Source organism: Mytilus edulis, chromosome 8 (assembly GCF_963676685.1).
Source record: "Mytilus edulis chromosome 8, xbMytEdul2.2, whole genome shotgun sequence".
In the NCBI taxonomy this organism is placed as follows: domain Eukaryota; kingdom Metazoa; phylum Mollusca; class Bivalvia; order Mytilida; family Mytilidae; genus Mytilus; species Mytilus edulis.
Genome location: NC_092351.1, coordinates 70,054,984 through 70,081,884, shown reverse-complemented (window position 1 = coordinate 70,081,884; position 26,901 = coordinate 70,054,984). Strand labels below are relative to the sequence as shown.

Genomic DNA, 26,901 nt, shown 5'->3' with positions numbered 1-26,901 from the left:
GTTTAAAATATTCATATGCTTGGAGGGACAAACAAACATGTACTATTATTGCTAATATTTCACCTGTATAAATACATTATAATTCATAATGGGATAACATCCTTGAAAAATAAGCTTCAATCCAGAAAACATTCAGTCAATGAACCACAACTAAAGGTACAGGGCAAAATAATCTCCATGGAAATGAGATGTTCCAATGCCCTTATTATCTGACCAAATCACAAAAACACTGTAAATTCAGAAATGATTGTGAGTTTTTATCATTGCGAAAAATGTGACATGGTTATAATCGTAATAATTTAAACTTGCATTTTAAATTTTCTATATGTATTAAACAGGATATTTCTAAATATCGCAAAAATTAAAATTGCATTTTAGTCTTAAATTACAAAATGGCAATAATAAATGCACACAATAATTTCTGATACAGTAATACAATTCTGACATCACCCCCATTTCTGGAAACAGCATACTAATGTCTCGCTTTTTGACTGTCAAGGCAACACCAGAACTACCTATAACGGAATTAGCTCTCCCCGTGAGAAGTCAAAATACTTGTACAGGTACTTGATATAACAAATAAGCCAAGCAATAACAAACATAAATTAATGCACAAGGTACATACAACTCATTATACAGTTATGTGATAGAAAGAAAAGACAACAGAGTGAGCAGTGATCTGTTTCATTATTGACAAGTTTATCAACATTTAATTTTTCCACAACTAAGCTTTGAGAAATTTTAAATAGATATTTTTTCTAATTTCTTAACAATAATCCTGCTCTCTTTCTGGTAATTGGACTTTTTTTTTTACTAAAATTAATATTTATTTATGTATATGCTCGGAGTGACCCTGATAAAAGTCAGTCTGGATCAAAGTGTTTGTGATCAATGAAGGGTTAAGATTGCAGTTATTTTGCAGAGGGAACTTCAAAGTAAAACACTGCATTGTATTTTGGATTGGAGATATCTCCCTTTGTCAAACAATTGTATATTGCACAAATGGAAAAACTCCAATTCTAAATATTAAAAATTCAACAGTGACATCATTGATATTTTTTGATAGATAGATTACTGTATCATGCCAAACGTATGTACTTTCTGGTCAAATATTGTTTATTTAGACATTTTATAGCTTGCTATCAAGTATGATGTGTTTTCTGATGGTTGAAGGCATAACAGTGACCTATAATCCTTAACATGTTTGTCATGGAGGATAGTTGTCTCATTGGCAATAATATCACATCTCCTTATCAATATTATACACATCATACTGAAACTTGAATACATTTGAGAATAAATAAATTTGGTGTATTTACTGTCTTCTGATTGGTTAAAATTATTAGTTTTATTTTCAATGTTGTCAATTTTTATGGCAACACGCCCACTCTGACGTTGTGTATTCATACGCCAACATGTGTGTACGTTGTTATTGTTAATATATATAATATAAAAAGTTCTTTGAGCCTTATTTTTGATAGAAATTTATTTATAATGAATGGCAATAATTTATTTTGATTTTATTGAACCATAAAACTAATTTTTGACTCTTCACATAATAGCCATTCATTAAATATGTCTTGAACTGTACATGGATTGTATGTAAAAAGTGTTGTGCTCAATGCACTTTTGTTTTGTTTTTTGCTACAAAACTAGAGCTAGATCTGGAAATCATAATTATCTAGTTTTATAAGGGTTTTAATTGCTTGAAAGCAATCGTTACTGCTGAAACAATTCTAACATAGAATATTGTTTACACCACTGGGTCGATAACTATGTATATCCAATATAATTATTATATCTTTAATATCAATATAAATTCTACACATTTGATTGTGGTACATGTATTTATTCACTTGAGATAGTTAAAATTTAAAAATCAAAAGTGAACAAATATTATACTTGATGGAAAAGTGGTATCTGTTAAAAAAACTTAGCTATTTTGTATGACCTGAATTATAAAATGTTGACAAACAAGTACAAACAGATGGTAGATGAAGAAAAGAAGTGATAGTAAGGTAGTTATTGATTACTTTAAAAATTAATAAATATATTTGCACAAATTCTAGGAAAGAAAAACATTGTGCACAATATATGTTCAAACTGTGTGGCATAAACAAAACATATACCAGTGTTTTAAAAACACGAGGATCTTGGATTGGCTCCTAAAATAAAGTCAGCATTCATTTAATGGGTAAACCATTACTTTCAAAACAATTAAAAACATGAATTGTTTTTGAATTTTTAAAATGCATGATAATATCAGACTGCACAAATAAAAGTTTAAAGGGTGATTGATTGTAACATGATTAAAATGTGGATGTGGTGTTTTGCTAAAGCATGCTTGATTCATAAACTTTAATTTATTAAAACTTTTTGTTTCAAATTGATTATAGGAATTTCACTTTTAACATTATATAATTTACACACATGAATTGAAACCTCTTTAAACATAAGTTTTTGTTTAAAAATAATGTCTTGAAATATAACCGGTTTAGGTTTTTGAACACGCTAAATTAGATAAAGGCCTAGAGTCAGATGGTAAGCCACCATTTAAAAAGCTTTTATCTTTATCTCTATATAATTTAATTTTGGATGTAACACGTCCTCTGATTGGCTGACGTTATTTTATTATCAGCCTATTGACATAATTTAGTCATGTGACCGTGACGTAATCAACGTTTTTTCATGGTTTTCTACGGTTTTAAATGGAATTTAGAATTAAATTAAATTTAGAATTAAATTATAAGAAATGACTGTCATATTTTTTCTATCTATTCGAAATAACATAAAAAATGTGGTGCACACTGTTAAATAACCCGCTACGCGTGTTATTCAGTGTGCACCAAATTTTTTATGTTATTTCTTCATAGACAGAAAAAAATATTACAGTAATTCCTTAATTGAATTTAGTTCATCAGACCAAATAGTTGGATGATGAATTGTTGTTTGATGATACAGCAGCATGAAATATTTTATGCAGATTCAAGATGATACCAGATTTGATGAAGATGGAATATTTTACATCAAAAACACAATTTAAAGTTAATATAGCATGAAATGTATTGAAACAAGTTAAATGTTTAACTGTAAACAAAAACAACTAATAATTGAAACTTATTAATTATAAAAAAAGAAAAAATTAATATCTTGGAAAACTCACCACTGTATTTACATAATCTATACATGTGTGTTGCTGTGTTTGAAAAAAAAATGTTTAATACCTTAAATGTAAACCAAATAAACCGGCTGAACCTTTAATCCGAACTCAAGATCATTATTTTAGTCAATAATGACACAAAATCATATATAGCTTAAAACATAAATGACCCTTAATGCAGAAACAAATTTCATCACTTCAATAGTGATGCACGTAACCATGCAGAGAATTAAAAGCCATGTTTTAGTCTACACCATGCAAAATATTATAAGTGATAATGGCCCATGCATAGACTACAAGCAGATATTAAAATCAAACTGGCGACCTTGCAGTTTTTTAGCATTAAGGGGCCTGGAAAGCAGAAAAAGTTAACCTTACAATAATGAAAGAGTAGAATTTAAGGAATAATAACAACTGTGATTGATTAAAAAAAAGTGCCGCAGAGGTGTGACATAACTGAAACTTGTTCTAAAATCAGGAAAACATCTTTTATTTTGGGATTTTTATCACGTATTTACGAAAGATAGAATTTCTGAAACTTTAGCTGTTTTACATTTCTTATGTGTATATATATATATTTTTTGTTCAAGTAGAGTTATCTCAGACCTAGTGTTTGAAATGTTCTTATAAGACATTATTCTTTGCTCAGAAGAAAAGCATTCAAAACATACCACACAATAGCATAAGATGAAAAAACACTCTTTCATGTCTGATCTTTATATGTCCAATAACACACAAACAGTATATTAACCCATAACCTCCTTAACACACAATCCTACACCAGTACATACACCACATTAGTGTATACACATATATCCTACACCAATACATACACCATATTAGTGTATACACACAAATCCTACCCCAATACATACACCACATTAGTGTATACACATATATCCTACACCAATACATACACCACATTAGTGTATACACATATATCCTACCCCAATACATATTACCTACCTTTTGATTTACTTGTGTGTTACATTCTTGTTTTACAAGCTCTAACATTTTATCCAAACGATCCACATCTTTCTGCTTGTCGTCAAGTTTGTTTTCTAAATCTGTTTGTCTGACACGAAGCTCAGTCTCCTTCTGTTGAAGCTCAGAATTTCTCTTCTTCTCTGATTCATAGTCTGTGTTTGCTCTTGTCACATTTTTCTTTATGAATATAAAAAAATAAATTATCAAAATTATGTGATTACCCAATGAATTCAACTTGATTAAACATGGTATCTTTACAAGAAGAAAAAGATATTTTTTGAAGACTGATCTCCAAATTTATAAGTCAAAGGTTAAATCTAATCTGTATACAAATATGTTGTTAATACTGCTTCATATTACAAATTGAAAGTCTTAACATTAAGTTGTTGTTTAGGTCACTTCTAATTATGTAAATATAATTAAGTTATACATTTGAATAACTTTTTTAGTAAACAAATATATTTGATTTGTTCTTGAAAGGCTTGAATAGGAAAAGAGCTTAAATCAAGTGTTTGTATTGTATTTGAGTTACTATACAATAAAGTCCTTATTTGTAAAGCTAAAAATGTATACAAGGAATTCTTTTAATAACCTAACAAAAGTGTATAGATCTACATATATATTTGTATGTTGGCTGTTTAAACTATTAAAACAAAAAATAATAATTTCCAGTTTTAAATCTGTCATGAGTTTCCATTGCATAGAGGATAGTAGTAAAATGATAATTTGAAACATTTACAGATATGACTAGTGTCCTCTATGTATATATATAAAAAGATTAACATGTGTTATTGGGCAAAATGTTTTATCCTGTATCGTTTTTGTAAGAAATATTTGACAAAAATAAAAAAAATCTCACCTTCATACATCCTACCAAAAAAGTAGTTACTTTTGAAAATAACGAAACAAAAAAAAACATCTTTTTAAGGAGGCTTGCTGGTAAAAAAAATTCAGCAAAAAATTTAACGTTTGTTTTTTTCATTACAAATTTTATTTATTACACTAACAATTTTCTTATTCCAGGCATAGATTTCCTTAGCCGTATTTGGCACAACTTTTTGGAATTTTGGATCCTCAATGCTCTTCAACTTTGTAATTGTTTGGCTTTATAAATATTTTGATATGAGCGTCACTGATGAGTCTTATGTAGACAAAACACGTGTCTGGCGTACTAAATTATAATCCTGGTACCTATGATAACTATTAGTTATTACTTTAATATATGGTAAAAAATCAACCAAAGAAATCGATTCAGTTTGACCCCAGATGACTTTTAAAATGTTTATATCATTGAAAAAAGCTCCAAATTATCTTCCTTTGGTGCAAAAATGCATTAAAATTGAAATTTCTTTTTGAACTCATCTGTGACCTACAGTGGAGTCCCCGGTGTCCGCGCAGCCGGTGATAATGCGCATTAGGTGATTTCACCATATCAACACAGTAACACAAGTAAAATTGTTTTAGCATTCCGAAGGGATAAAAAAGAATAAAATCGATAAGTTCAAGAGTTAAATAATAACTGCAATTCTGGTGATTTACAATATTTGGCCAATTTCCTTTAAAAAAAAATACCTCATCAGACAAAATTTGTTTTATTTAAGTCAAATTTATATCAGATTGAAATATTTTTTGCTCTGCATCCTTTGCAGTGTTCTTGATTCAAATTCAGCTATATTTTCGTTTCCAAAAATCTTTTCTTTATTCAAAATAATCTATTTTTGGAAGGCATGTGCGAAATCACCCGACATTGAAGGAACTCTCAGAACATGGGTTTCCCTAATTTTGGTCACACATTACACAAAATCTTGAGGGTGAAACCATACAAACAGATACTTCTATTAAATAAAAGTATATTATGAATGTGTTTACACAATATTATCCAATTATTGGTTTTATCAGTTGAATGAAGTGAAGTCATAAGTCTTAGGTGTGCAGATACACCGGACTGCACCGTATATTTTTTATTAATGTTTTCAAATAAGCTGTACATAAACTTAATAAATGTAAAATTTAAGCAATTTCTGTAATTTAGTTCTTTTTTTTATTTCTATATTACTTCTATTACTCCTATTAGTTCAAAAGAAAAAAAGGACATTAACAAAATGGTTGCTTCTTTCGGAGGCAGATTGTGAGCTGAAATGAACGGTGACCCCATTTTTTTATTTCATTTTTCTATGAAGTATATTATAAAGTTCATTTTTAGAAAAATATAGCTAAATCCTATATTAGAAAAAAAATCAATTTGTACCCGCGAACCCCCTTAAGTTGGTCATACCTGTAGCTCTTCACATTTAGACTCTAACGTAGCTTGTTTCCTGACTGTTTATAAGTGTGTCATACCTGTAGCTCTTCACATTTAGACTCTAACGTAGCTTGTTTCCCAACTGTTTATAAGTGTGTCATACCTGTAACTCTTCACATTTAGACTCTAACGTAGCTTGTTTCCTGACTGTTTATAAGTGTGTCATACCTGTAACTCTTCACATTTAGACTCTAACGTAGCTTGTTTCCCAACTGTTTATAAGTGTGTCATACCTGTAACTCTTCACATTTAGACTCTAACGTAGCTTGTTTCCCAACTGTTTACAAGTGTGTCATACCTGTAACTCTTCACATTTAGACTCTAACGTAGCTTGTTTCCTGACTGTTTATAAGTGTGTCATACCTGTAACTCTTCACATTTAGACTCTAACGTAGCTTGTTTCCTGACTGTTTATAAGTGTGTCATACCTGTAACTCTTCACATTTAGACTCTAACGTAGCTTGTTTCCTGACTGTTTATAAGTGTGTCATACCTGTAACTCTTCACATTTAGACTCTAACGTAGCTTGTTTCCTGACTGTTTATAAGTGTGCCATACCTGTAACTCTTCACATTTAGACTCTAACGTAGCTTGTTTCCCAACTGTTTATAAGTGTGTCATACCTGTAACTCTTCACATTTAGACTCTAACGTAGCTTGTTTCCCAACTGTTTATAAGTGTGTCATACCTGTAACTCTTCACATTTAGACTCTAACGTAGCTTGTTTCCTGACTGTTTATAAGTGTGCCATACCTGTAACTCTTCACATTTAGACTCTAACGTAGCTTGTTTCCTGACTGTTTATAAGTGTGTCATACCTGTAACTCTTCACATTTAGACTCTAACGTAGCTTGTTTCCTGACTGTTTATAAGTGTGTCATACCTGTAACTCTTCACATTTAGACTCTAACGTAGCTTGTTTCCTGACTGTTTATAAGTGTGTCATACCTGTAACTCTTCACATTTAGACTCTAACCTAGCTTGTTTCCCAACTGTTTATAAGTGTGTCATACCTGTAACTCTTCACATTTAGACTCTAACGTAGCTTGTTTCCTGACTGTTTATAAGTGTGTCATACCTGTAACTCTTCACATTTAGACTCTAACGTAGCTTGTTTCCCAACTGTTTATAAGTGTGTCATACCTGTAACTCTTCACATTTAGACTCTAACGTAGCTTGTTTCCCAACTGTTTATAAGTGTGTCATACCTGTAACTCTTCACATTTAGACTCTAACGTAGCTTGTTTCCCAACTGTTTATAAGTGTGTCATACCTGTAACTCTTCACATTTAGACTCTAACCTAGCTTGTTTCCCAACTGTTTATAAGTGTGTCATACCTGTAACTCTTCACATTAAGACTCTAACGTAGCTTGTTTCCTGACTGTTTATAAGTGTGTCATACCTGTAACTCTTCACATTTAGACTCTAACGTAGCTTGTTTCCCAACTGTTTATAAGTGTGTCATACCTGTAACTCTTCACATTTAGACTCTAACGTAGCTTGTTTCCTGACTGTTTATAAGTGTGTCATACCTGTAACTCTTCACATTTAGACTCTAACGTAGCTTGTTTCCCAACTGTTTATAAGTGTGTCATACCTGTAACTCTTCACATTTAGACTCTAACGTAGCTTGTTTCCCAACTGTTTATAAGTGTGTCATACCTGTAACTCTTCACATTTAGACTCTAACATAGCTTGTTTCCTGACTGTTTATAAGTGTGTCATACCTGTAACTCTTCACATTTAGACTCTAACGTAGCTTGTTTCCTGACTGTTTATAAGTGTGTCATACCTGTAACTCTTCACATTTAGACTCTAACGTAGCTTGTTTCCTGACTGTTTATAAGTGTGTCATACCTGTAGCTCTTCACATTTAGACTCTAACGTAGCTTGTTTCCTGACTGTTTATAAGTGTGTCATACCTGTAACTCTTCACATTTAGACTCTAACCTAGCTTGTTTCCCAACTGTTTATAAGTGTGTCATACCTGTAACTCTTCACATTTAGACTCTAACGTAGCTTGTTTCCCAACTGTTTATAAGTGTGTCATACCTGTAACTCTTCACATTTAGACTCTAACGTAGCTTGTTTCCCAACTGTTTATAAGTGTGTCATACCTGTAACTCTTCACATTTAGACTCTAACGTAGCTTGTTTCCTGACTGTTTATAAGTGTGTCATACCTGTAACTCTTCACATTTAGACTCTAACGTAGCTTGTTTCCCAACTGTTTATAAGTGTGTCATACCTGTAACTCTTCACATTTAGACTCTAACGTAGCTTGTTTCCCAACTGTTTATAAGTGTGTCATACCTGTAACTCTTCACATTTAGACTCTAACGTAGCTTGTTTCCCAACTGTTTATAAGTGTGTCATACCTGTAACTCTTCACATTTAGACTCTAACCTAGCTTGTTTCCCAACTGTTTATAAGTGTGTCATACCTGTAACTCTTCACATTTAGACTCTAACGTAGCTTGTTTCCTGACTGTTTATAAGTGTGTCATACCTGTAACTCTTCACATTTAGACTCTAACGTAGCTTGTTTCCTGACTGTTTATAAGTGTGTCATACCTGTAGCTCTTCACATTTAGACTCTAACGTAGCTTGTTTCCTGACTGTTTACAAGTGTGTCATACCTGTAGCTCTTCACATTTAGACTCTAACGTAGCTTGTTTCCTGACTGTTTACAAGTGTGTCATACCTGTAACTCTTCACATTTAGACTCTAACATAGCTTGTTTCCTGACTGTTTATAAGTGTGCCATACCTGTAACTCTTCACATTTAGACTCTAACGTAGCTTGTTTTCTGACTGTTTATAAGTGTGTCATACCTGTAACTCTTCACATTTAGACTCTAACGTAGCTTGTTTCCTGACTGTTTATAAGTGTGCCATACCTGTAACTCTTCACATTTAGACTCTAACGTAGCTTGTTTCCTGACTGTTTATAAGTGTGTCATACCTGTAACTCTTCACATTTAGACTCTAACCTAGCTTGTTTCCCAACTGTTTATAAGTGTGTCATACCTGTAACTCTTCACATTTAGACTCTAACGTAGCTTGTTTCCTGACTGTTTATAAGTGTGCCATACCTGTAACTCTTCACATTTAGACTCTAACGTAGCTTGTTTTCTGACTGTTTATAAGTGTGTCATACCTGTAACTCTTCACATTTAGACTCTAACGTAGCTTGTTTCCCAACTGTTTATAAGTGTGTCATACCTGTAACTCTTCACATTTAGACTCTAACGTAGCTTGTTTCCTGACTGTTTATAAGTGTGTCATACCTGTAACTCTTCACATTTAGACTCTAACGTAGCTTGTTTCCTGACTGTTTATAAGTGTGTCATACCTGTAGCTCTTCACATTTAGACTCTAACGTAGCTTGTTTCCTGACTGTTTATAAGTGTGTCATACCTGTAACTCTTCACATTTAGACTCTAACGTAGCTTGTTTCCTGACTGTTTATAAGTGTGTCATACCTGTAACTCTTCACATTTAGACTCTAACGTAGCTTGTTTCCTGACTGTTTATAAGTGTGTCATACCTGTAACTCTTCACATTTAGACTCTAACGTAGCTTGTTTCCTGACTGTTTATAAGTGTGTCATACCTGTAGCTCTTCACATTTAGACTCTAACGTAGCTTGTTTCCTGACTGTTTATAAGTGTGTCATACCTGTAACTCTTCACATTTAGACTCTAACGTAGCTTGTTTCCTGACTGTTTATAAGTGTGTCATACCTGTAACTCTTCACATTTAGACTCTAACGTAGCTTGTTTCCTGACTGTTTATAAGTGTGTCATACCTGTAGCTCTTCACATTTAGACTCTAACATAGCTTGTTTCCTGACTGCTTCATCCCTCTCAGATCTCGTCTTCAGTAAATCTCTCTGTACACTGTTCAAAGTCTCATCAACTGAATCTTTCTGTCAAACAAAATATCAAATATAAATTAAATTCTCTAAAAGTTATGTCCAAATTTAGTCAGTGGTTTATTAGGTTGAGTATTAGAGATGTTTCCCCTTGGTGTATATGACAACATTTGAGAGTTACTACAGATAACCTATAAAATCATGTTGATAAAAAAAATTAAATGATTTGCTTATTAGGAATTATGAACTACGACTGGTTTAAAGTGATTCCATTCTGCCAAGATGTCTTTTATCATAATTCTATATCTAGAAATGAGTTATGAGTTTATGAGAGAAGCATAATAGATGTTCCAATTTTTTAATATATATCCATATATTTCAGGACTCCAGATATCATTTAAGTTGAAGGACCAGAAATCACTTTAAAAGGAAGTTGATTCTGAGATGCAGTTCATAAAATTATGAAAATATGGAAATTTAAGCATGTCAGGACAAATCAAAGAGCCTTTTTTTTTTTTTTTTCAACATAATAATATTTATTCATCTAATCTTGCTTGTTACAAGTTTCACCAAGAGTCCAAGCTTCTCTTGATTTACCCTGTTACACTCCACTGATTATCCAGGGAAATAAACAGCTGATCAAACTTATTAAGTTATAAAAAATAATATAAAGTTGTATAGTTGTCTTATGCAGATTTATCAATGCTAAAAATTCTTTCTAATTGACAATAATATTGGACATCTTGATTTATATGCATCTATTCTTTTATTAAATTCATTTTCAAAAATGCTAAAGACATCAACAGTTTTTGTTCTCTGCTTGGATACATAGTATGACTTGTATATAAAAAAATACTTAATACTGTTAGTATATAATTCAGAAAATAATAATTACTATCTGTGATTTTATATCCAAATACCAGATGTTGCAATTTAATATCAAAATCTATTTTACTTCTTCTAAAGAGTTCATAGATTTTTTGCCAAAATTTATTCAAATATCTACACTTCAAAAAATAGTGAGCATAATCTTCTTCTTGCTTACAAAAATTACATTTATCTGTCTTAGTTACTTTCCACTGCAATAACAGTTTTTTAGTTGGAACAATATAATGTAATAATTTCCATCTAAATATTTTTAATTTATTTTCAGTCATATATTCAAAAATAAATTTGTACAATGAATTCATATTAAGAGTTTCTTGTATTGGTAGGATTCTAAGCCATCTGTTTATCCCAAATGACGACTCTAGTTTTGTATTTACCAAAGAGTTGTATAACATTTTATTTGTTAATAATGTAGTCTCAATAAAATTATTTTTCCATACGATTTTATTTCTCTGAATATTAATTGTAGTTTTGACAGAACTCTCTTTTTGAACAATTTGAATCCATTCTGCTGGTATAGATTTTTTTAATTTTTGAAATTCGGCGATCCAGTTTATTTTTATTTTTAACTTTAATTTGTTTAGAATGTAGATTTCTGATAATGACATTTTATCATCTAAGATATCATTTATGTAAATTAAATCACTCTTAATCCAGTTCTCAAATATGATTGGTTTATTATTAAATTTTATAGATTTATTTCCCCATATTACTTGCTTTCTAATTTCAAAAAATGTGTCTGGTTGTTTTGTTTGCCCCCCGCCAGTCAAATTCCAAGACTTTATTACTTCTTTATAAAACACAGGAATATCTTTAAGATATCTTAAAGATTTGATATCACTAAAATTCATATTAAATATTGACAAAATATTGTTTGAGACATTTAAGTATTTAAATGGTATAAGCTTCCAAGTCTCAAGTTTACCATTTACCAATCTATTTACCCATGATGCTTTTAAAGCCACAAAATAACTTTTAAAGTCTACCATTTTAAGACCCCCCTTTTCATATGGACCAATCATCATGTTTCTTTTAATCTTGTCTGGTTTCCCATCCCAAATATATTTATAGCTACTGTTTTCTATTTCTTTTATATAATTTTCTGGGGTTAGACATACGCTTCCCAAGAAAGTAAACAAAGGCAATATTAAAGTCTTTATAATTAGGATTTTTCCTAAAATAGAAAGATTTCGTTTTTTCCATATCATAAATAATTTATTCATCTTTTCTATTTTACCATTCCAGTTTTACTTTTTGCATTCTTCTTTGTCATGTCCGAAAAACACCCCTAAAGCTTTAATAGGTTTATCTCCCCACTTAATCCCAACAATTTTATCTTTACAAGATTTCAATTTTCCAATCCATAATCCCTCTGTTTTATTTCTATTTAGTAGTAAACCTGAAAAGGAACCAAAAATTTCTATTTCGTTCATTGCAGCTACCACATCGTTTTTATTCTTGCAAAATAGTGTTGTGTCGTCTGCTAATTGTGAAATCTTGATACTATGACTTTTACCATCTAATTTTATATTTATTCCTTTTACATTTTTATTATTTCTTAATCTCTGGGCCATAATTTCAACAGCCAAAACAAATAAAAGAGCCGATAAAGGACAGCCTTGTCTTATTCCACGTGAATTTTTGAAAGTTTCTGATACCCACCCATTGTTCATAACACATGTTTGTATATCTGTGTACATTGCTTTAACCCAGTTAATAAATGAATCGTTAAAACCAAAATGTTTCAATGTTCCAAACATAAAATCCCATTCCAATGAATCGAACGCTTTTGTAAAATCTACAAAAACTAATGCCCCCTTAATATTATATGTGTCTGCGTAGTCTATTACATCTTGAATTTGTCTCAAATTAAACCCAATAAATCTGTTTTTAACATAACCGGTTTGGTCTTCATTTATAATTTTTGGCAGTACCTTTTTTAATCTTTGAGCTACAACATATGACAAAAGTTTAAAATCTACATTTAGAAGTGAAATTGGACGGTAGTTTTCCAAAAGTAAAGGATCTCCTTTTTTAAATATTAAAGTTAATATACTGGTACGTTGTGAGTATGATAAACTTTGTTTATCGTAGCCAGTATTTAGAACATCCACAACTAAAAATATAAGTTTATCCCAAAATTGTCTATAAAATTCAACCGTTAGACCATCAAGCCCTGGTGATTTATTTAGTTTCATTTTATAAATGCCTTGCGTGCATTCCTCTACTGTAAACAAATCAAAGAGCCTTCCATTTTCCCCCCAGCAAACATTTTTTCCTTAACACTCAGGCAACATCTAAATGAAATTTGATCAATTTGTTAACATACTTTTTCAGTCCATTTGATCCTGTTCTCATTATATTCTTCCTTGAGCAGTTTAACTTTACTCTCTAATTCTGTGATTGTCTCATCTTTAAGTTTGATTTGCTGCTCATACTGTCCCCTATAAACATATTTATTACATTTATAAAGGAGTAGGTCTAGTAAGACACCTTTTTGGCCCCAAAATATAGCAGTTTTACAAAATTGTTAAAATGTAAACTTTTAGCTATTAATTGGAAAGAAGAATACTTCTGCTACATAAATATTGGCTGTTTTTGACAATACAATGCACATATATCGGGTACTTACATCATTAAGTCAAGCTAAATTACTGAAATCCTCGAAATGTTTGCATTTTAGTTTATTTTTAGATGATTTCTGTTTGAAATGGACGTGGCCACATTTGTGTTCATTCTGAATATTTAAATGGAAGTTGTATTTAATGATGATGCATAACATATATAAAAATCTATCATCAGCTGAACCTGAAATTTGAGGCCAAAATTGGCCCTTACCAGACCTACTCCTTTATAAATGGTATCTACAAAACATGGGATTGCTATTTCACTTTTTGCAGGAAGTCACTCACTCAAAACATCCTTTTTTCATGCGAGTATTCAAACAACATTTGAACTCCCTTAATAATAACTGTTTTCCTCATACTCCATAATTCTTAAAGGGAAAGCAGAGAGTCAGAGACCTAATTCTTAAACTGTGACTTAATATTATATTAAGGTTTATAGATTGTAACTCTGGTTTTCAATAACAAACAAAAAAGATAAGTAGATAATTAAGGTGGTACTAAACACCTTGACTAAAACAAATTTGGCTAGTTGGATTTTCATATAATTTTAACAAAATATTTACTTTGACCTTTTGACAAAAATATAAAAATTTCAAAAGCCTTGAACTATACACTTTCCTCGGAAAAATTTCATTGGATATTAAAATTAGTGTTTGTCAAACTGCTATATAATATATATAACAGTTTGACAAACACTAATTTTGATCATTGGGAAGCTTAATATACCCTTTACAAATCCACTTGATAAAAATGTTTTGCTTATTTTTACAGAGTTATCTACCTGTAATGTTAGGTATCACCTTAAAAACTGTGTCATGTGTGATAATCTACTGTATCAAAAGAATGTACCTATATGGTTCGTGATATATTACTATACAATTCCTTCATGTAATTACATTTTAGTTGTGATAACTTACTCTAACATGGCTAGCTGAGACTGTAACTGTGTCGTTTGTTTTCTGGAGTTACTTGCCCTTTCTAATGCAGTTTTCAGTTCTTTTTCATGCTCTGTTGTCATGCTCGTTATCCTGAAAATATAACAATGCCTGCCATTCAAAATCATGAATTTATATTGCAAAATTTAAAGACCATCTGACTTAGAGTCCATGTGTTGAAAATCAGTTTACATGTAAAATCTTTTGCAAAAAGTTCTAGAAACAGTATGGATGACAGAGGCAATGCCCTCTTTATGTCAACCGTAGCAATAACACTTCTATTGTGTTATACGAACAAACATCAAAATTGCATTGCAATTATTCAATCCAATTTTCAAACTACCACAAGCCCATCAAATTGAAAGAAAATTTTACTCTGACAATATAAACCAACAGCATAAATTTATATATTTCAAACCCTCTTCAATTATTACAAATTCCCCATCTCATTGATTATTCCTATAGCCATTGTCAAAACCCTTTCTTCTGTCATTTAATAGCTACCATTTACAAATGAGGATGTTATCATATCTTACCAAAATACAAATATAAGACAACACTTCTTACTCACTGAAATTAAACGAAGAATTTCAAACCTATCCGTTTGAAACAAGAATTATAATGTACCATATCAAAAAAAATTTGATTAGAAATTTAGGTAAATTTGAATTTTGTTTTATAGTTACAAATATGCCAAAACATATTTAGCAAATAAAACACTATAAATGTATAAATAAACTCCAATGCTATTTTCGTTAGTTTTTTGCACTTATTGTTGTGTTAAACTTAACAATTGCATACTTTTCTGTATTTAAACACAACTAACGCCTGAATTTTGAATAAAAGCTATTTTTTTCTGTAAGAAGTAGCATAAAAGTTTTAATATTCAAGATCACACTTCATCCGTCATTCCTTCCCATACAATTAGTTTAAATATACCATCAATAAAAAAGATGGAAAAGGGGAGATAACCACAAAATAATAATTTATATTTTCTAAAATTTTCTAATTGTCTGCCTTCAAGATTACTTTTTCTTGATATATTTATGCAGGAAATGAAAATAATTGCAATTCTAATCATTCTAAAAATGATTAAGTTGTTTAAGAAAATAATAATAAATGTACACTCCTTGGGTTAATGAGCAATGTTGATTAGGCTCCAATAAAAGTTATGTTGTTATGACAACCATGACTTACTTGCGATACATTCCTAATGCTTCCTGTTCTCTAATGAAACAAAGACAACTTTAAAATCTGAGAAAATTCTCTTCAAAATAAACATTCTGTTTCTCAATTTTTTTTTTTAAATTTTCATGTTAAATTTTTTTGTTAATTTTTACTCAATTTGTTCATTTCATACACTGTAAAATGTTAGATTAAAATATTCTGGTTTTCCTGTCATCACAGTCAAAACCAATACACTTATTTTTATTTCATGAATATGCAATTGAAGAAAAATAAATCATATTTTATCTTGAAAGTTATTAATATTGTCATTCATTTTTAAACTCCCATGATTCTTTGGGTCAGGTGAGCTCAATTCATTAGAAGAACACACCTTATTTACTTGAAACACGGTGCAAGACAAAGTTTATTGCAAATGATGAGACAGTATTTTTGTTGAAGAAAAGTGTCCATATTTTGTTCAGAAAGAGATTAAAAACACACAACTCATGTAGTTTCACATTTAACATCAAAGTATGACTGGTGACTGACCATATTAAAGTGATCTGCAGCTCAAGGTATGACAATATATGTATGTGTTAGACAATGTTCTTGCATGTGTTTTATGATCTGTTAAACATGACATGTGATGCTGTGTAATGTTTTCATTACCACTTCTTTCTATGAACTTTTAAACTGAAAATTACAATAAATACATTAAATTCAAATCTGACATGTAAAAATAGGAGAAAGAAAATAGCAGATTGTAATTTTTTATGATTATATTTGTACATATGCAAATGTTCAATAAGTCTGAACATTAAATAAGGAATGTTTTTTTATCTATAGGCAATATTTCTTAATTTGCATATTGAAGTTCTGTTTAAATAATTCCAGTTAAAGGGAAGTAACTCTTGTGAATGCTTACTTTTCTTGTTGTTCTTTAATTAAAGATTCTTTGTCTTGGCTTACTGTCTGTTTCAAGGACTTCACTTCACTTTCCAACTGTAAAATATTAAATTTCCAAGATTATTGCTTTTTCTCCTCAAAAAGTTCTTTGAACAACAAATTCATCATAGACATATTTTTTACGAAAAGAATTCCACTTATTCAACACAAATGAATTATTCAAATAATTAAGTTCTATATCTACTAATCATGCATGAGAAGTTAGCAATTATGTGTAATATGCATTCAAAAAAGTAATTTGAATAAAAAGTGTGGCTAAAACGTATCTTGTTTATTGTCTGAAATAAAAGAATCCCAGTAGAAGTTGTAATATTAACCATTATATCTATATATGTGGAAATGGGTTAATTTCTGAGAGATGACATCACCTACTTTCCTAGACATACTTGCATGTTATCAAAATTGATGTGAAAGGATAGGAAAAGACTTTCAAATCCTCTAACCAACCAATTATTAAGGTAAATTTTGCATATATATGGATTTTTTATTTTGTTTCTTGGTGTTTTAACGCCTCTTTAAAGCACCGCATTTAGGCTATTTCATGGCAACCAGTTTTTAATGGTGGAGGAAGCCTGAGTTCCCGGAGAAAATAACCACCTTCGATAGCAAAACTGACAATCCTAGTCAATTAAGATTGGAATCGAGTGCACCCACACAAGCAAGATTCTAACTCACAACCTCAGTGTTGACTGGCTAGTGATTACAGTAGTAACTAATTAGACCACTCGGCCACTGAGGCCCCTCATATATGTGGAAAAACAACGACAGAGAACCAACGACCAATGCTGAAAAGTAATACGCCTCATCCTACCCTTGCACACCAATGAAAATGAAAGAGCCCAGAGGGAAATTTGTTTTTATGATAGATCTTCTAAGCTGATGGTATCTGTTTAACACATTCATAACTTTTCTGTACATATGGTTATTTAGAGGTTCACATTTTGTATTGACACTTGTTTATTTTCTAAAACCATACTGTGGTCGGTAACCCTACTAGTAGTCTTTAAGTTTTTGTTTGTTGAGTCACTGTTTGATTGATATAGAAACAGATAATTAGTTCATATAAGAATTCATCAAATAAAGCTAAAGTATTAAAATTAGTTTAGATCCACCTAGGTGTAACTATATCAGGGTTCCAAGTCTAAAAATTAACACAATAGTGAATGAATGAAAATGAACTGGCCATAATCTGATTTTGTTTATTTCATACATTGAGAAACAAGAATGTGTCCCTAGTACACGGATGCCCCACTTGCACTATCATTTTCTATGTTCAGAGGACCGCGAAATTAGGGTAAAAATTAAGTATTAAATTTAGAAAGATCATAACAAAGAGAAAATGTGTATTAAGTTTCAAGTTGATTGGACTTCAACTTCATCACAAACTACCTTGACCAAAAACTTTAACCTGAAGCGGGACAGATGAACAAATGGACAGACGAACAAATGTACGTATGGACGACTGAACACACGCACAGACCAGGAAACATAATGCCCCACTACTATCGTAGGTGGGGTTAAAAAATTATTTGACTACTGAAGGTCATTCAGTCATGTATTTTGTAAATAAATAGCTGTAAAAACTGCATATTATCTCACATCATCAACTTTCTGTTTTCTGTCTTCTGCTTCACTAGTCAACTCTTGTAAACATCTTTCTAATGTATGGACCAGCATTCCTGGAACTTGTTTAGATACAGGATCAGCATCAAAGTAGTTCCTTCCACGTTTTCTCTCCACGTCTCCCAATAGAATCCTGATCTGGTTGATTGCTGTCTCTGACAAATACTTGTCTCGACTGTTGTCTTCATTTTTTCTATTTGTATCAAGTAAAGCCTAAAATGCAGAAAAAAGACATAGTAAATTTGCCTGTAGAAAACTGTAGTTTTACTTGTTAAAAACTCTTGATTAAAGATTGTAAGAAACGTAAAAATTGCCATCCATAGAAAATAGATGCACAACTTTTGTTAAATCTATTTAAGGTCAGTTTAAGTATTGTGAATATAAGGTTACACAACATTTAAATCTGTCTTTGGTACATTTAAATTGTTTGTTTTATAAACAAGTAAATATATTTAAAACTCCATTGTTTAAGAATTGTAGAATTTATTAGAAATGAAAATAACTTTGGATATAAAGATGCTTCATATTCATATTTGTTTTGGATAACTCTTTTAAACACAAAATGACAGTAAAAGTGTAAGATTCTTAAAGTCATGAAAGTTGTAACAATCTCATTACAGAATTCATTAAAAAAATTAATAGTTTTAATATTACATATGTAACATGACGGTACCCAAATTGCACCTATTTTGATAGTTTTTTCAATTACGTTTTTTTATGATCAAGACAAAAATGTCCATTTTGTGTTTATTTTGTAGCCGTATCCTTCTTTATTATATTGGTACACCAATTTGATTTTCAATTCATATGGAATCATAGAAAAATTGGTCAGAAATAACCTCCAAACCATCAATGATTCTGTAATGAGGAGTACCCAAATTGCATCCATGCTTAAATTAGCATCGTCAAAAGTTGAATAACAGAGCTTTTGTTTATTTTTTTCAAATGTTTTGAACAATTGGATATTTGTCCATGCTTACTCTTCTTTTTTTAAGAAATGGATACTTGAAACATATTATTTTGCTAATTTTAAAAAGATGACGTTTTGATGACGTCGCATGGCGATGTTTCGGTTCCTTTTTCTTATTCAGTAAACATTTCATCTGTTGATAAATAATTGAACGTTTTGTGTATATCTATTAATATTTTCTTATTTACTTTCTTTGTTTATATATTTTCAAATAAGGCCAAATAAAAATATATGTGTGGTTCCAGTTACATACTTTTAAAAAATAGGGTCGGTAGGTCGGCAATTTTTTAAAAAAAATTTTTTTAATTTTTATTTTTGAATGTCAAAATCCGGAAAAAAATCGTGTGTTTACCAAAATTGTTTCCGGTATTATACACGCCCCAACCGGAAGTCCATCATTTTTACATGTGTTTGGTTGTAAAATAAACAGTCATGATACGTTTTTAGTTAATTTTGTTGCATTCTGTTATGAATTGTTGCATTTTAGCCACAACAGATACTTGTGATGGAAATTCAGATGACAGAAATCTATGAATTTAATTATTTTAATTCACAATCCTCAAAATTTGATTGTTTGAAAATTTATTTTTCAGAAATGAAAAAAAAAGTTCTAGGGTCGGGGGTTTTAACTAGGGTCGGTCGGTTTACTGGAACCACACATATATTTTTATTTGGCCTAATCTACATGTTTTGTACTGTTGAATATATCTATAGAAAAATCATTTCAATCCTAAAGGGAGCCATAACAGTTACAGAACTCGGTAATATAAAATAATAGTCAAACCCTTTTCCCAATATTTCAGAAACGTTTTTCACAGATCCAAAAACAAAGTGTCAAACAAAATGCAAAAAGTTAAAAAAAATAATTTATTTTAAATTAGTGTCTGACTCTGACATTAAAAAATCAAATGCTGACTAAAAATAGTTAATAAAATCACTCATTACATTCACACTGCAATGAATCTGTCTGTTATACAAATTATTTCTAATTTGCATAATTGTATCTGACAAATAAGCTATGCCAATAACCATGAACATCAATCAACAGTAATTTACCTGACACCAGTCCTCCTGGGACATGTACACACATAAACCAGAACGAGGCTGATTAAGGGAAGAAACATACAGCAAATTGAAAAAAATCAGAAGTAAAAATCTTTAAATATTTTAGCTGAAAGTATCTTACACATTTTTATTAAGAAATAGAGGTTATTGAGCAAAACTTTAATTGAGGTATAGAAAAAAAGCCAAAAGGTTTCATAAGAAATTATAGGAAATATTTCAAACTTGTTAAAACATCCTTATTATTACAATAACCAGAAGTATACCAGTGCATATTTATTTCAAATACATGGATTTTAATATTTCTTTAAGTAAACCTGCATTTTTTTTTATATAATACTTATTTGAAAAAATTTGTAAGGGTTCCACGGAACCCAATGTCTCGCCTACGTTTGCTGTTAATCGCAGACTCAACAAAAATGAGGAAAAAAATCAATAAAAATTTCCCTCTCGATACTGTCTTTTGATTGAAAGAAGCTTCCAAGTTTGGTAAAAAATCCAGGATAGTTTATGAATCTAATAAATGTTTTATAAACTTTATCTGCAGACTGTATGTAATGTTAACTTGAAGAAAAACTAAGTCCAATTTATAAAGTAAAATACGGAAAAAGTGATATTTTTTTTTGCAAAATTTACTTCTGAATAATATCTTATGATCAGAAACAAACTTTTGTCTAAGTTTGGTAGAAATCCAGGATAGTTTAAGAACATTATAAAGATTTTAAAAACTTAAACCACAGAGTGAATGTTTTGTTTCTGGCAAAAAAACTAAGTCCATTTATAAGTAAAATACGGAAAAGTGGAAATTTATTTTTACAAAATTTTCTTCTTGATACTATCTTATGATCATAAACAAGCTTCTGTCCAAGTTTGGTACAAATCAAGGATAGTTTATGAAAGTTATTAAAATTTTAAAAACTTTAACCACAGAGTGAATGTAATGTTTCCTCGCAGAAAAACTAAGTCAATTTATAAGTAAAATACAGAAAAGTGGAAATTTATTTTTACAAAATTTTCTTCTTGATACTATCTTATGATCATAAACAAGCTTCTGTCTAAGTTTGGTACAAATCAAGGATAGTTTATGAAAGTTATTAAAATTTTAAAAACTTTAACCACAGAGTAAATGTAATGTTTCCTCGCAGAAAAACTAAGTCCATTTATAAGTAAAATACGGAAAAAAATGGAATTTTATTTTTACAAAATTTACTTCTGGATACTTTCTTATGATCATAAACAAGCTTCTTTCAAAGTTTGGTAGAAATTCAGTATAGTTTAAGAAAGTTATTAAAATTTCAAAAACTTTAACCACAGAGTGAATATTTGTGGACGCCGCCGCCGCCGACGACGGAATGTAGGATCTCTTAGTCTCGATTTTTCGACTAAAGTCGAAGGCTCGACAAAAAGGATCACATGAAATAATGTTATAAAATTAAAAAAACAAATATATAGAATGACCATTACATAAGTATATCAAAGTATTTCAATAATGTAAAATACGGAAAAAATAAACAGACTTGTTAAAAATAGACATTAAATTTTAATGAAAATTCTTGTCTATTTAGTTCCACAAGGGTTATCTCTCTTTATACAGTCCTTGTTACTTTTACAATGGTTTTTTTCTTTCAATATATTTATTGTATAAGGCCTTTTTTTTTTAATTAGTTGGTTTACGGACAACTAGTGTCAAAGGTTAGGGTCGGAGGAGGTAAAAAAATAAAAATAAAATAGCAATCTTAGATTTTTTTTTTGTTCACGTATAACTGTTCTGAAAAATTTGAGTTGGAGGAAAAAAAAAAAAAAAAATGCTGTTCATTCATGACATTACAGGGGTTGAGGAGGAGAAATAGTTTAGCTCTTATCTTGATATGCTTTGCATTTGATGGATGGATGGTCAATTGTTGTTTAATGTCTAGTGGCTAATCAGATGCATAATTAGGATGAGAATATGATAATGAGAAATGAAATGCTAAACTGACACACTGAGCCAGAATTTAAATGTGGTAGCTCACAAGGTAACAGTTCCCCCAAAGATATGTTACCTTACCCAAACACATTATTCTGACTCCAAGCACTTCTACGGGTGTACTGGTAGGGGTGTCTGCCCTAGTTTTGTTTGGTGGCGAAACTGTTTGTACCTTGACAATGGCAACATTTTCATCAGCCATATTGTCGAATATGGCATCGACGATTGTTTGCTTAGGTTTGCATTTGATAAAAGTGCTCTCAGTACGTTGACCATCAAAGTTAATATTCAACTGAAAGTAGATGAAGCCGTCAGACTCCATGGTCCTCCCTCGTTGGGTTTTTGAATTCGTCTGCGTCATTTCGAAGCTTTTCAAAATACGCCGTTCACTACAAACGCTTTATTGACACAGACAAAACGTTTTGGAACGCCTCGGATTTTTTTATTCACAGCACTCGAAAAATCGGGTCGGCGAAATAAAAAACAACACGAAATCAAAATTTTAATTTTATTTCACTTTTAAACAAAATCGGGTCGGCGGATCCGTAAACCAACTAATTAAAAAAAAAAGGCCTAAGCAGTATAAATACACAACTGGAAGTCCATTAAAAATTTAGATAGTACTTATGACCAATTAAAATGGCTGAAACCACATGCTACAGATTCAAATTGAGAGCTTGAAATCTGAATTTAAATGCACTTTTGCAATAGGTTTCTTTTTCTGTATTTTACTGAGAATGGTGTATCAGTCATAAGAGTCACTGTTTTCTATGACACTAAGTCACACGTCTATCAATCAATTATATGTATAAAAAAAAATAGATTCTCATGCAATCATTATTTGGAAATGTTTTGCAAAGAGTATTCATGGTCATCCTTAAATCCAATAAAAAAAATTTAATTGTATTTTTCCTTCTAGATGTCTTTTTTATTATTTGGCCACTTGGTTGCTGTGTCATTGGTGTATTCATATCATCTCCTTTTATTCATGTTTATAAAAGCATGTTTATGTTTGAATTGTTTTACACTAGTATTGTTGGGACCTTTTATCACTTGTTCAGTTTGAACCAAAGATCCATGTTGAAGTCAGTACTTTGACCTATAATAGTTTACTTTTACAACTTGTGACTTGGATGGAGAGTTGTCTCATATGCACTCATATCTCATCTTCTACTATCTATTTATACTGCTCATAAAAGCAATTTAATTTCTATGAAATATACAATGCTTTATGTGGTGGGATTGAGTGAAAGTTACCTCTTCTTGAGCTTTACATTTTTCTTGCAGTTGATGAACAGAGCTCTGTAGTTTATGGATCATTGATTCCTGATTAGTCGATTCTCTTTGCCTGCAAAAAAAGTTAATATAAAACTATACAGTTGCAATGTAGTTCTTCTTGAACAACAATAACCTCCCATTTGAATGATTCTTTTGAAATTAAAATTCTAGGAAAAACTAACAATTATTTATTTTCACAATATCTTCCTTAAAGAGGGAAAGGATTTCTGAAATCTGAGTAAGACACTTTCAATATTCATGAAAACCTTTACTATAGTGTAAGTAAAGACCTCAATTTTCTTTATAGAATTTCTTACCTGAGTTCTAATACAGAGTCTCTGTTAGATACTGTCTGTTGTAACTTGGCTTTCAGATCTTCTATAGTACTTCTAAACTGTCTCTTGTGCTGTTCAAATGTTTCACTGTTCTGAAAAAATAAAACTCATAGCTTAACACATGTTAAAAAACTTCCCTTTGTCAGTCAAAACAGAATTTGTTTTTGCAGAAAAATAAAAGTTTATTACAGATAAAGCCTAAAATAAAATGCATTAAAAGAACATTGTCTTACATTAGTACTATGAAACCTATGTAAGAAAATGCATGTTGTAAATTTGGAGAGTTTTGTGTTAAGTCTCTTTATTTATTGAAATTATCACATCATTCCTAAGTATTTGAACTATTCATAAACTATTTACTACAAAAATATTTACAATATCTACGTTTGTTGTCTAAATGTTGTACTGATTTTTTTTGGATTTTTTTCATTTGCCACAGAGAATGCCAGCCTATTTATGGCAGTATTCGTTTGCTTTCTTGCTTTGTTTGGTCTGTACTTTGTTGATATCAAAACTGTGGATGCAGTGTCACTTCTAGTGTGATCACCTTTTAACAAATGGAATGGAGCCTAAACTTCAGTGGTTGTTGTTTGTTGTAGGTCATTTTCTTTTTTGTAAATGCACTTGTTGCAGTTGTGGAATCTATATTTCTCTAATTTTAACGCTATTTTCACATTTCCTGACCGGTGTGAGAAAAATCTGTGTTATGTTTTTTGTAACCTTCAAGCTTTGTCATAAACCTGATGGAAGTTTTTTTTTCATTTGAATATTTTAACATATTGTCATGATGGGGACTTTCATAGAAGATAATACAGTATGGGTTTTTCTCATTGTTGGAGGCCATACAGAGACCTATATTTGCTAAGATCCACTTCCTTTAAATTCTGATGGATTTTGTCACATCTGAGTTTATATGAGGCATTAAGATCTTACCTCTTGTAGTCTTTTCCTGAGATCAGTGACCTGCTCCTGGGAATCTTTTAAAGCCTTTTCTAGATGTGATCTGTCAATCATATAAAAAAACAATGATATTGTTATAAAATTAACACATGTGTGTTGCGCTCTTGATTTTCTTTTGATATGTCTTTTTTTGTCGTTGGGTTGCTGTCTTATTGATGTTTATCCTACATTTTTATAGACTAACATATCCTATAAGTTGAAGTTTCAATTTTCGTATTTTCAAAAAGATTTGATTGGTTTACTACGTCTTCACTTCCTTCACACAAATATAAAACATTTCTAATTTCTTTATAATAAATAACAAACAAATGTATGAAGGATTGATATAGCACACACACACAAGGTGCAAACGAAACTTACACTAAAGATTCACAAGAGTGCACACGCTGAAATGTCTCGCCTTCTATACTAATCATTGATATTATGTTGATAGTCCTAAGTATAAAGCTTTATTACAACTGTCTCATAAACTTAACATTAACCAAGATAACTAAACAAAGACCAATGAACCATGAAAATGAGGTCAAGGTCAGATGAACAATGCCAGGCAGACATGTACAGCTAACAATGTTTCTATACAACATATATAGTTGACCTATTACTTATAGTTTAAGAAAAATAGACCAAAACACAAAAACTTAACACTGTGCAATGAACCGTGAAAATGAGGTCACGGTCAAAAGAAACCTGCGCTACTGACATAAAGATCATAAAATATTTCCATACACCAAATATAGTTGACCTATGGCATATAGTATTAGATAAAAAGACCAAAACTCAAAAACTTAACTTTGACCACTGAACATGAAAATGAGGTCAAGGTCACATGACATCTGCCCGCTAGACATGTACACCTTACAATCATTCCATACAACAAATACAGTAGACCTATTGCATATAGTATGAAAAAAAACAGACCAAAACACAAAATTTAACTATAACCACTGAACCATGAAAATGAGGTCAAGGTCACATGACATCTGCTCGCTGGACATGTACACCTTACAATCATTCCATACAACAAATATAGTAGACCTATTGCATATAGTATGAAAAAAACAGACTAAAACACAAAAATTTAACTATAACCACTGAATCATGAAAATGAGGTCAAGGTCAGATGACACCTGCCAGTTGGACATGTACACCTTACAGTCCTTCCATACACCGAATATACTAGCCCTATTGCTTATAGTATCTGAGATATGGACTTGACCACCAAAACTTAACCTTGTTCACTGATCCATGAAATGAGGTCGAGGTCAAGTGAAAACTGTCTGACAGACATGATGACCTTGCAAGGTACGCACATATCAAATATAGTTATCCTATTACTTATAATAAGAGAGAATTCAACATTACAAAAAATTTGAACTTTTTTTTCAAGTGGTCACTGAACCATGAAAATGAGGTCAAGGACATTGGACATGTGACTGACGGAAACTTCGTAACATGAGGCATCTATATACAAAGTATGAAGCATCCAGGTCTTCCACCTTCTAAAATATAAAGCTTTTAAGAAGTTAGCTAACACCGCCGCCGCCGCCGCCGGATCACTATCCCTATGTCGAGCTTTCTGCAACAAAAGTTGCAGGCTCGACAAAAATGAAATAAATGTAAATTATTTTTTTTTATAATTGATTTTGGATAGGGGATTAATATTTTACTTTGAAACAGGTGTGGGTGGCCATCAGAACCACTTTCCCTAGTAGGTCATTGATGACCACATTTTTTATGCCCTGTATTACCCTTGAAAAAGAAACAAAGACAGCATCCTGACAAGAACAAAGTGATAAAATAC

At 30.9% G+C, this 26,901-nt stretch overlaps 1 protein-coding gene across 5 annotated transcripts in view; it reads right to left on the bottom strand.

The window, feature by feature from the left end:
* The window catches only part of LOC139486151 (coiled-coil domain-containing protein 158-like), a 59,269-nt gene that overhangs the window by 19,998 nt on the left and 12,370 nt on the right, over nucleotides 1-26,901 (bottom strand). The window contains exons 5-15 of one of the 5 annotated variants that reach the window (XM_071270890.1): nucleotides 25,074-25,143; nucleotides 24,123-24,232; nucleotides 23,785-23,875; nucleotides 18,506-18,742; nucleotides 16,866-16,942; nucleotides 15,971-16,000; nucleotides 14,756-14,866; nucleotides 13,541-13,655; nucleotides 10,258-10,377; nucleotides 4,127-4,324; nucleotides 3,164-3,196 (exon numbers count right to left, since the gene is read on the bottom strand). In XM_071270890.1, coding sequence (XP_071126991.1) covers nucleotides 3,164-3,196; nucleotides 4,127-4,324; nucleotides 10,258-10,377; nucleotides 13,541-13,655; nucleotides 14,756-14,866; nucleotides 15,971-16,000; nucleotides 16,866-16,942; nucleotides 18,506-18,742; nucleotides 23,785-23,875; nucleotides 24,123-24,232; nucleotides 25,074-25,143 — 1,192 coding nt within the window. Of the gene's footprint in view, nucleotides 1-2,129; nucleotides 2,166-3,163; nucleotides 3,197-4,126; nucleotides 4,325-10,257; nucleotides 10,378-13,540; nucleotides 13,656-14,755; nucleotides 14,867-15,970; nucleotides 16,001-16,865; nucleotides 16,943-18,505; nucleotides 18,743-23,784; nucleotides 23,876-24,122; nucleotides 24,233-25,073; nucleotides 25,144-26,901 lie in introns of all 5 variants that reach the window. The other 4 variants (XM_071270889.1, XM_071270891.1, XM_071270892.1 and 1 more) reach the window with 4 other exon arrangements.